The sequence below is a fragment of the Nuphar pumila genome, unplaced genomic scaffold, assembly GCF_984573655.1.
Source record: "Nuphar pumila unplaced genomic scaffold, dmNupPumi1.hap1.1 HAP1_SCAFFOLD_1970, whole genome shotgun sequence".
Lineage (NCBI taxonomy): Eukaryota > Viridiplantae > Streptophyta > Magnoliopsida > Nymphaeales > Nymphaeaceae > Nuphar > Nuphar pumila.
In genome coordinates, this window is record NW_028323807.1 from 16,887 (window position 1) to 28,274 (window position 11,388).

The following is an 11,388-nucleotide window of genomic DNA, read 5'->3' on the forward strand; positions in this document are numbered from 1 at the left end:
TGGGTTCAAAGGTAAAATCCAATGACCAATGACATTGACTGGCTGAATTGACATATTTGATTGCTCCATCTCTAGCTGAAATAAAATATCACGCTCACTGCAATATGAGCATGCGTGCGCATAAATGCAGCTGAGCGGACAGGATGACCACGATCCTCCCGAATCATGTCAGTGCCATGGCAATCCTGTCTTTGTCATCAACCGCAGAACGAGCGATGTACAATATCAACAGCCAAAAGGGGCCACACAAGATGAGTGCGAAAATAAGTGGGTTCTTCAACACTCGAATGAACCTTCTTGAGAAAACCGTTTGGTCGCCAACAGGCTCAAACAAATTGCATCTTATCTCATGTTGGTTTGGCGAACTCAATTTGTAGTCCTGGCCACCACAACTCATGAATGATGGTGATCAACGGCAGTTTGCAGCAGAATAGACAAACTGATTGAAGTCCAGATTTATGTGGCCAGTTCTCTGGGGATCAAACGCCGTGAACATGCCAGAGGCGCTTCGAAGGAACATGGTCATGGCAACAAACTCGGTGTTACCCAGGCTGTTGGAGCGGTCTGGATCAAATGCACCAAAAAGGGCACCAAAGGCATGTGTGTCCAGATTGAAGCCTGCAAAACAATCCACATGTCAATGGTAATCAATGCTTAACAACGGTAGCATAAGCTACTGCTTAGTAGGGCATGCACAAAGCTCATGCTGCAAGGTATGTATGCACGCAGCGTCTGCTCACATCATGTGCACGATAGCAAGGCTGCAGGACAGGATCACGGCAGAGCCCTCAACCAGCTTCAGGTTCAGGTTTCATGAAGGCATAAAAAGGAGAGCAGAATTGGAATGGGATGGTCCAGGCACCATTTGGTTGGTGAAGGCATGCGATGCTCATACTGACATTATTCTCAGCAATTGTCCCAGCTTGGAAATTGGTCTATTTTAGGCCATGTGGCCTAAAATAGACCAATTTCTTGAAGTGGTTGGAGGTCTTGGACTACAAGGTGGGATATTGGCAACTAAACTGGAATCTCTGTTGGGAGTTGATCTCTTGACAACAATTGTGAGTATGGGTTGCGACAATCTACCATAGGAATGACGGGCCAATTTTGGTCAAGTGTGGCTGATCTCCTTTCTTGCAGGGTACAAGACAATGAAGACATGTCAGGTCAGGATATGGTAAGTCAGGCTGGTCCAGGTACGCTTGCATCAGATGAAAGTAATGGTAGCACTGATTCCCAAGTACTTCTTGGAATTGCCAATGTCCATGTGGATGCGGAAGTGTATCATCATCGATTGTCATGTCATACAACGGTGGCAACAAATCATCAGAGTTCCATGCATTGTTTTACTGATCTGTGTGGCAACACGCGGTGCCATTGGCAGCAGCTGGTAGACTCAAATCAACCGACTTTGCTTTGTCATCTACAAGTTGACGGTATGCGCACCAGCATGCTGCAAAGCTTGATGTATCTCGTCCCGGGTGAGCTGTCCAGAGCGGTCTCGGTCAAATGCAGCAAAGGACTGCTGCATTTGTATGAGGAACGCATGCTGCACAGGCGCGAAACAACTTTGGAAAGGTTCACATGGCTACCGCTTCCCCAGACATGCGTGGTTGGGTAACCCAACAAACAAGCACACTGCCGAGCCCACTTCACTCAGCTGGCATGCTACGCCACAGTGTCAGACCTCCACCATCTTACACAGCCAGGTACAAGCTCACCTTCCTGTGCTAGAATGAAATGCATCAAATGAGGTTATAGCAGGCTTGATGTAGTGATGCCTTGCTATGTCAACAGCCTCATATAAAATTAAAGCCTCATATAAAAGGCCGTTGACGCCTGACAAGTGACAGCCAAGCGATCCACAAATTGAAGAAGTCATCACGCCAAGCCTGCTCATTCATGAAGCATTGAGCAATGTTTGCACATCAAGATGGAGCGGGCTCAGCACAAGCCTGCTACAAGCAATGTCCATGTGGATGTGCTGGTGCTGTAAACAGATTCATCATACATCAAGCAAAGACATGCAAAGAAGGAGCGCACCAATGACTGAAACTCCGGAAATGTGATGGATCCAGACTTGTCCGAATCGAAGGACCTGCAAACCAAGTGGAAGGTGCTGGATCAGCCCCATAGTGTCTCCTCCAAGCTGGCAGAGGAGAATCAGACAAGTGAAAAAGCATGCTTGCATGACTATGTTACCTGCTGTTTCTGACACAAATGTCAGAAACTTTGACATGTTCCCGTAACAATACTAACAATGTGGGCGAGCTTTTTAAGAGCGTGACATCATTTTTGGGTATTTTCCCTGTACGATTACCTGACATTTCAACTTACTTTCTCTCTGTGGACTTGGCAGCGAGTCCAAAAGCGTGACCGTGACCGCCCGTTTGTTGGTATTGTTACGGTATGTGAAGTTATATCGCTAGGAGTAGGTACCCATACAGTTGCGGTGACATTGTTGGCGACGTACTTTTGCGCTTATCTTGTGCGATATGAAATGATGTGTCCAGGTGTCGTGTGGACATGAGCGATTATTGCATGCAATGCCAAACACATGACATGAGTTGCATCACCATTTCCAAGAAGCGGTGTGGTTGAGGGCATGTTCTCGAGGAGGAACTTCACGAGAAAGTGGCCCACCTGATCATCTGAGCTGCTGACATCAGCGAGAAATTCATGCCTCCCATGGCAAGCGCACGCTGCAACTCGATGGCACTGATATGTCCGCTGCCATCCCGCATCAACCGACCGGAACCACTGCATGAGCACCGCTTCTCTGTTGCCAGAAGCTGAACGTGACATGCAAAGTGTACTGGTTAGCGAGCAGGTGTGCATCCAATGCATGTTACGGATGCGGAGCTACAGGGATTATGGACTGAATGGACTGCTGCACTTGCTGATGATGAAGTATCTTCTTACAACACCACCCACATCCACAAGGACGTTGGCATCTCCAAGAACTCCTTGGTCAACAATCCCTGAACATGGTCGAAACTACAGCATGCAGGAGGCAATCAACAACCATGTCTCTGATGACCCTTTGCTCCTGGCGCCATGGGGGCCAGGAGGGCCCCCCCTCTGGTGCTCCTAACTAGGTTGCCAGGTATTACCTGGCATTTGACCTAGCTACATGATGGTCACATAAAAGCATGCCGGTGAAGGGTGTGCATGAGAGGAAGCATGTGCAGAGCGCTCACTTGGCCAGTTGACACGTATAGAGTTCATTTGAACGTCACATGCTCATAGTGAAGCAAGCTGGTGCTGGGGTTTCGGGGCTCGAACATGACAAAGATGACCAAGCGACGGTCGCCACCAAGCGCACCAATTTCGTTCTAGAATCACCTTCTCTCCCACAGAAGGGGCGAGATTTGCCACAGCACCTTCCGCTGGCGTGCTGGGGAAGGAAATCATCGGAGACAACGTGCAGGCGAGCGCTCTGGAGCGAGGAAGAGTATGCCCAAAGCCATGAAATATTGAAGATGATTGATTAAAATGTTTCTGTGAAAGGGTCCACGCATTTTCTCTCATGGACACGTCTGTGAGGCACTTCAACTGATGCCTGAACCCTGTGGCACCCCTCGCCATGCATATTTAACCAGCCTTGCTCGTTCACACTCGTCGGCACACAAGAGTCGGCAGCAGATACCCCCGGACGACATAATCCAATTTGTTACATAATGTCCTCTTGAACCAGTAGTCAACGCACCTGCATGATGTCAGCCATAGTGTCGGTACTTTCAAGGATGTGTTGCAACCACTTCACGACAGACGCTTACAATTAGAATTACGGCACCCAATGGTATACGTTCTCGACACTAATGAGAACTGTCGGCCGAATGGGAATAAGAGTGCAGACATACTGACAAGATAATGCAGTCGCACGTTCGCTGGATGTTCGCATACTATTATTAGTACGCCCGACCTGAACCGATCGGATCTCGTAATTTACCACCTATTACGAACCCGTACGGCATGCGCGCGTCGCAGCTCCTGATCCGGAAACCTGTCATTTAGACACCTCTATGCGTGGTCACTGTGATTGTGTGGCAACCTGAATCCACCGTCACATTTTCAGTTGCAAACGGGCAAACGCAGCTGGCCTGGGTAAGCCTAGTAGGGAAGTCGGGGTATCATCAATGATTGGCCTCATTGGTCAGATCCAAGTAGTCAATGTTCCTCTGTCTTGCCACGTGCAAGGTTCTACTTCCAGTCGGATCAAGGTCCCTTCCGCCACACACCGGCCATATGCTCAGCTGGAGAAACACCTGCTCTAAACCCTGCCCGACTACAGCGTTCACCGGTGTGCTCGATACGTGTAGAACAACCTCGACATCATACATGTGACGAGGCACCAGGTGAGGTCCATCTGCACCTCTCTGCCATGCTGGTCCATGTTGCAGGTATGGACAGCTTGTGTCTCAGTCTGTGACGAGCATCGAGCATATCATTGTTGAACATCCAATGATGCATGAGGTGCCCACTGCAATCAAGCAGCGAAGACACGCCCTGCCAGTGACATGCAAGGTACAAGGCACGCCCACAGACATTGCCCACACTGCTGTATACTGTAGGCCGTTGTGAATATGAACCGGACCTAGGAGTTTATCCAACAAATGGCTGGTTGGACACCGTGGCCACGCTGGGCACGTTTGGGCTGCCTATCGCAGTAGTTGCATATCATCCAATCAGATCTGAGACCGAATGGGTGGGACGGAATGTGTATGCACTGGCGGGAGTCGCTGTGCCTCCCCACACCCCCCCGCCTTGAGGCAAGGTCAACCTGTTTGCGCGGGGTGTTTGAATGATGAGGGTTTTATTGCTGCATGTCGTATTGTTAATGCGTAACAGAAATCGATACAGTCAGTGGCGTTTGAAAGACGAGCTCACAGGCACACGTAGTGACAGGGATGTAGGCGAGCTCACAGGCGTGGTCCAACCAAACTAAACGAAAGCATACTGCAAAAGCTGAGACCGCATAGCGGTCGAGGCCTTGTACTGTTTGGATACATACAGAAGCGTCCGTCAAGCATTATTTCTCGTTGTCTATTACTTGACACCTGTGACTACAGGTATGCAAATGCCCGCAGTTGTATTCACTGGGAACCACACCATAACCTCATTACTACAAGTAGGACAGGACAGCAAGATGACAGCCAGGAGGATGGCGTTCACAACGGGAAAGACGGCCCTGGCTGACGTCGTTCACAAATGGCACAAATGGCAGGATGCAGCATCCCCCGGAGAGAATGCACTAGGAATGCTTGCGGAAGGCGTGATGCATGGGGTGGCCGTCAGGTTCACGTCGTCAAACAACAAGGCCGAGTGTGAGATTCACAATCATGTATACAATGGAGGCGACAGCTGCGTCGAACAAAGCGTCGGACCAACATATCAAAGCACCTAACAATCCATTCATCATTCCCAAATTAACAAAGTACGCGCAAACAAGTGGAAGTAGCATTCTACCATTTCCAAGTCAAACAGGCTACTCAACGCCCCTAGTCTACGTAGAAAACATGCGTCGGGTGCATGCTTGACAGACGTTGACAGCAACAATAAAGATGATTTCCAGCTTGTTTCTACCTGCAATTAGATGCAGCATAGATGAACTGGTTGAAATCCAGGTTGATCCGGCCGGCACGTTGAGAGTCGAATGCCTGGAACATTGAGGAGGCGCTGCGAAGAAACATAGTCATGGCGATGAACTCAGCCAGCGCAAGGCTATTGGAACGGTCTGGGTCAAACGCTGTGAAGAGAGCACCAAAGGCATGCGGATCAAGGTTGAAGCCTGCGTACATGTTTAGTGGTCAGATGTCATCTCAGGTGCCACAGCAGGCACAAAGCCAGGGACCAAAGGATTGTGAATCAAGAAAGTCAATCCAGCTGTACCAAGCTCATTGTCGACCAAAGCTCGGCCGCTTTGGAGTGCAGATGCATAAACAACCAACAAGATGAGCCACGACCTATCGCATCACTGCTGCCGATGCTCTAGGCTGATAACTGCTACAGTGTGATTCCATCGTCAGTGCTTCCACAGCACTGGGGACGTGTGCCATCGGTAGCACAATTACGATGTGAAAAAATGCATCAAATACCGCGAGTGCATGCAGGAAACTGCAGAACGGCATTCCGAAAGCTGATTTCAAGTCGTTCTAATTTGAAGACCACACCTGCATGCTGCAACGCCGACTGGATCTCTTCTCGGCTGAGCTGCCCCGACCGATCCGGTCAAAGGCCGCGAACGATTGATTCATTTGGACCAGGAAGAGATGCTGCATGTATCCGCAGGTCATTAGCAGGCAGACAAGCCAGGCATATGGATACTGGAATCAGATGCAAGCATGCCTTCATGCCACTGATCTAAGATGGCGCATGCACCTGCCACGAACACCAGCATTGCTCCACATGCCCCATCGCCACAACTAGCATAGCCCCCCAATGCACAAGTCGTTGCAACTTACTAGCACTGTGACGCGCTGCAAATCACAGTAAGTCATGATGCTTCGTGGCTTTTTCAGCTGTCTCTCTGCTTTCTAAATAAATATGTGCACCCCACTCAATCAGGTTGTCAGAGACCAGTGCATACGGAGGACCAACAGGAAAATACAGCCAACGTCAGTCCAAACAAAGAACCTCACCAGTCCCTCAAATTCTTGCAAGGTCACAGCGCCACTCCTGTCCACGTTGAATAACCTGCACACCTACCACTGTGGTCACCCAGAAACGCCAGAAACAGCGAGGGCTGGGCTGCGCTGACTGCAAATTCGTTGAGTGAAAGCCTATTTAGAATTACACTCCTCGGATATAGGCATTCAACATGATGGTGAACGTACGCACCTGATCATTGGGATGTCGATGCCAGTGAGAAATGCAGGCCACCCATAGCCAGCGCTCTTTGTAGCTCTTCTGCAGAGATACGACCACTGCGGTCTGTATCACAGCAGCAAACCACTGCAAACGTCGAGAATTGGTAACGTTCACTCTCCACGAATGCTAAAAGTCTTGGCTCCGTAGTGTGCAATTACGAGAACAACGACGACGAATCGACGTGTACGACCCAGTACTGTTAATTGACGTCAAAACGGTACCGTGTCAAGCCCAAGATCGCCCAACGCCCAAAAACCCCCATGCCACGACATTTCATACCCCATAGGCGCGACGGGTCCGAGCACAGGTTGAAAGCGTCGCAAGAGTGCACCCACCGCAAGGCTCTTGCAACGGAAGATGGTACCGCGTTTCGTAGCTTTACGTACATGTCCAGGGAGTGTATCCTTACACGCATCAATCAGCAGACGTAAGAAAGCACCTGTGCGATCTCGGCCATGATAATGGTTAAAAAAGCGTTGTCCTGTTTCGTGCAGATGTTGTTGCGAGGCCCGTGAATCGCGGGGCAGAAGACAAGGTCGAGGTAACACCGTATGCTACCTGTCAGGCAATTAAAGAAGGGGCAGCCAAACACGCACACTAGTTTGCGCTATGGCTGGCTGCAACGCTGAGAAGCAACGACAAATTAACAAGCGAGAGAAGGAGGGGGTCCGATGAAGACAAGAATGAATGGTTGCCGTTGAAAGAGTACTGAGTAGCGAATGCGTTCAGACCACTGCGAGCGCCGCAGGCTTTCAAGCTCGCTTTGACAAAGCCTTTGATGCTGATCAAATTTTGGCCCATGCTATCTCGAGATAGGTGGAGGAGGAGAACCCTGTGGCCTGTGGCACAGGCTGTGCGGTGAAGCTACAGGCGCTTGGAATGAGCGTCTGGTGTCCAGGTTGAGAAACATGCAGGGTCATTTCAAAATAAAATGTGAAGTTCACATGCTCACATTGAGCAAAACAGGCTTCCTTTTCTTTTTTTTCTTGTTCGATTGAGGTTGCCAGTCCATAGCATTGCCTGTCAACTTGCACTGAACACTACATACATTGGCAAACGTGGTCCATACTGCATTGAATTGGCTGTGAATTTTATTCTGAAACGCGAGCCTGTGTCAGGGCAACATGGACTTCAACGAAATTGCTGGGATCGCAGATCAAAAGCAGAAGACGGAGTTGTACAGAGAAGCCTTGCATAGAGTCGTGTCACAAAAGCTGACCCCAATGAGTGCACAGCATTTTGTGGAGCATAGTGCGACCCTGGACACTCCAGCGTTCCATGATGATAGCGACGAGACCTGTGGATGCAGCAGCCCCTTCGGAATTCGCACTCTTGAACTGACAATTCTTGCCATTTATTCATTTGGGATGGTGTGACGATAGCATTCTGGTGGAGGATGCGCACGATTGGTGACTGCGCACCATCTTCACGAACGATGGAGCACGAAACGTCCTTTGTGTCCATAAGCTGAGATAGCCAGAAGAAAGATTCAATCATCAAAAGTGTCTTTGGTGGCAAGGGCATTGACGTGCCTGCTCTTTGGTTCATCCACCCCTGCAGAAATGAGTGTCTAGAGGTGCGGCAGAGAACAGTGCTAGTGTAAGAGGCATGGAAGGGCACTGTTGCCACATGCTCAATGGACGCATCTGCACTTCAAATGTTCTAGATATGTATTCGCCACGTGGTCATGTGGCGAAGCGGATGCCCTTGCATATTAGACAAGATCGTCACTTGCCACACGAGTGGTGCACTGGTATGCTTATTCACTCAGCCATGCCTGGCTGACGTGGTGGATGCGTGCGCAGTGTTGTTGGAGAAGGTGCCCTTGGTTATCAGCAGGCAGATGCTGCAGATATTTGTGCAAAACCTGCCTTTGCTTCCTTCCGAGAGCCGCAAACAAGTGGCCAAATAGTACGCGCCCCTCAGGACTTACAGAGTTTTCTTTTGCACAAGCTCTTATCATATATGTCGGCTAGACATTGTGGACGGTTGTGGAATCAATATGTGCCCATGATCTGCATGCAGTGCCTGGAAAGCAGTGATCAGTTCTCTCAAGGCTCAGATGTGCTTGTGATGATGATGTATCTTTTTACAACACTACCGCATCCACATGGACATTGGCAACTCCAAGAACTACTTGGGAATTCGTGTTATCATTACCACCACCTGAGGCAAGCGTACCTGGACCAGCCTGACTTACCATAACCTGACCTGACATATCTTCTTCGTCTTCGTCTTTGTACCCTGCAAGAAAGGAGATCAGCCACAGCTGACCAAAAACAACCCGTCAATTCCTTTGGGAGATCGTCGCAACCCACACTCAGAATCTTTGTCAGGAGATCAACCCCCAACAGAGATTCCATTTTAGTTGCCAAATTCCCGCCTTGTAACCCAAGACCTCCAACCGTTTCAAGAAATTGGTCTATTTTAGGCCACAAGATGGGACAATCCACAGTACAGTGAACACAGCCTGTGTGAGCATCTCCCAAATGCTCATCGCAGTCGTTGCAGTGATACTGTAAGGGATCCACAAACTCGTAAGTTTGATTTTGAAGTCGGCTTTGTAGGGCAAACAGTTTACCACTCCTGGCGCTCATGATAATACGAGCCCGAACAGAGGGGCAAACTTGACAGATATGGTGCAAGACTGCGTGGTTGTTCACCGATGCACGTCCACTTCCATGGCACTGCAGAGTGCGGCGATGCACCATATCTGGCTTTCCCCCGAATTAGGTGCCAACTCCAGATATTGTCGAGGGGGGTGTTGCCTATCAAATTCATCAGTAGGCAACGCCTCTGCTCCCAGCACTGGCATATTCACTGTACGCACTCCCCCTTGAGATGCTTGTCAATGCATAAAATGCATAATCATGTAGGCACGTTACAACATTGTGTTGTGTGTGTCCTGGAATTGGAGCTTACATTCAACCACAAGTAGGGCACTTGTGCCTGGAGAGCACGTGTGAGCACTGATCATCGGGGGCTGAACGCAAGTTAAGTCCATGAGACAGACTTGGTGTGCGCAATGCTCTAGCTCACGTGCGTGGTGTGGCAGTCGACTCTTTGATTGCTTGAACAGCTGGCAGCAATGCGTGATCGTAAGTGCAGTACGCTCGAGAAGATGCAGCCGCGGGAAGTCAGCTTTGATGAGCAGCTGGTTGGCCTGCGGGAGCAATTATCCGAGCTGCACATGGGTGACGAGGAATACTCTGAGGCTGCAAGGGTATGCTCCCGTGAGCGGCTCATCTTCACAGCGCTGCCGACTGCATTGTTGCATGGTGAGTTTGGCAAAGGCAGCGTGCATCGAGGGACATGTCATCATTGTTTCTGCTCCTATGTGGATGCGGTTGTGTTTTGCAGAGATACGTTATCATTGTAGAAAGTTGAGCGGCGCATGGGTGAAACATCACATACAACAGTGAAACAGCGCAGATGTATCATCATCGTCTTTCCTGGCCGCCTTGCAATTGCTGAAATGAGGAACCTGCTCTATCTTCATGAACCGTTGAGGAATTGAGGGGAATCTTGAGGGACTCATCACTTGGCAGTGGTTGGGGACGACGTGATGCATGTTATTGTTGCACTCTGCAGGTTCTGGCTGGCATAGACCTGGAGCGAGTGGCACGCAACGTAGATGACGTCAGCAAGCTTCAAAGGTACATCAAGATTGCGCAGCTTTACCTCGAGGACGAGGACGCAGGTTGTGCAGAGCAATATCTGATCAAGGTGTGCGTCCAACGCGCCATGGTGCTCGCAGCCTCTTGGAAACATGCCAATTTGTTTGGTTATATTGCCCGTTGTCGATGCATGAGCACTGTCTGGCAATACTCTCTGCAGGGTTGGCTGCGCTTGATAGTGTGTACATAAGTTACCAGCTGAAAGTGGTGCTGACGAGCATCTGCAATCCTTATATCTGGGCTTTCATGTCATCGGAGGCTAGTTCTGCGCAACTTGGAGAACTTCTGCCATGACTTCAACGTGCTGATTGTAACAATGTATTGGCCTATGTAGGGGCAATGCTATCATGTACCGGCGTTCTCTTCAAGTTTTAGCTCGTTTCAGCAGCCGTGCGTTTATGACAGGCTTGCTTGTTCCGACCGCTGACGTTCAATGAGCTGTATCACATCGAATGTGCTGGCTTTGTTACTTGTTGTCTATATCCTGCCATTATCTATGTGATGTAATGATGTATATCTGCGACTTTGGGCAGTGATATTCCATCACCTCCCATGCGCAAGCGTCGCACCAGACCGTGTGATTTACGGATCCAGATGCCTGAAACTGTTTGCCTTTTGCGGGCAGAAGTGGGTTGCAAACCACTGCTCATGTGCGGCGCGTGATGTGCCGGCGCCGCCACAGACAATTTCTATTGATCCACGTGCCGAGTGACTACTCATGCATCATATTCCAGACCATTTTATAGGCCCCCCAAGAGGCGTTGACAAATTCAAGAAGTTGCAGCATCTCCGCTTGTGCCTGCCGTGCATTCGTGTTGATAGCCGTGCCGGAATGCAGGCG

The 11,388-nt window shown here is 49.7% G+C and overlaps 2 protein-coding genes across 2 annotated transcripts; one reads left to right on the plus strand and one right to left on the minus strand.

The window, feature by feature from the left end:
- Positions 1–409: 409 nt before the first annotated feature.
- Positions 410–3,740, minus strand: LOC149808939 (uncharacterized). Its single transcript, XM_089995077.1, has 5 exons — positions 3,710–3,740; positions 2,644–2,760; positions 2,044–2,098; positions 1,447–1,549; positions 410–618 (listed from the first exon to the last, which is right to left on the minus strand). The coding sequence occupies exons 2-5, from the start codon at positions 2,742–2,744 to the stop codon at positions 410–412; spliced, it is 468 nt and encodes a 155-aa protein (XP_089851203.1). The 5' UTR covers positions 2,745–2,760; positions 3,710–3,740.
- A 4,254-nt stretch (positions 3,741–7,994) lies between these two features.
- On the plus strand, positions 7,995–10,841 carry LOC149808940 (COP9 signalosome complex subunit 4-like). Its single transcript, XM_089995082.1, has 5 exons — positions 7,995–8,240; positions 9,950–10,148; positions 10,231–10,268; positions 10,462–10,570; positions 10,708–10,841. Exons 1-5 carry the CDS (start codon positions 7,995–7,997, stop codon positions 10,839–10,841), a joined length of 726 nt encoding a protein of 241 aa, XP_089851208.1.
- The last annotated feature ends 547 nt before the right edge of the window (positions 10,842–11,388 follow it).

What these genes read in the sequence shown, in the direction of transcription:
- LOC149808940 (XM_089995082.1), top strand. Translation starts at nt 7,995, where the DNA reads ATGGACTTCAACGAAATTGCTGGGATCGCAGATCAAAAGCAGAAGACG. An exon ending in CCATTTATTCATTTGGGATG is followed by an intron (nt 8,241 to 9,949) that starts GTGTGACGATAG and finishes TTGCTTGAACAG; the next exon opens with CTGGCAGCAATGCGTGATCG. An exon ending in GAAAGTTGAGCGGCGCATGG is followed by an intron (nt 10,269 to 10,461) that starts GTGAAACATCAC and finishes TGCACTCTGCAG; the next exon opens with GTTCTGGCTGGCATAGACCT.
- LOC149808939 (XM_089995077.1), bottom strand. Translation starts at nt 2,744, where the DNA reads ATGCGGGATGGCAGCGGACATATCAGTGCCATCGAGTTGCAGCGTGCG. An exon ending in TCAGCAGCTCAGATGATCAG is followed by an intron (nt 2,099 to 2,643) that starts GTGGGCCACTTT and finishes CTTGGTTTGCAG; the next exon opens with GTCCTTCGATTCGGACAAGT. An exon ending in TCAAGCTTTGCAGCATGCTG is followed by an intron (nt 619 to 1,446) that starts GTGCGCATACCG and finishes ATTGTTTTGCAG; the next exon opens with GCTTCAATCTGGACACACAT.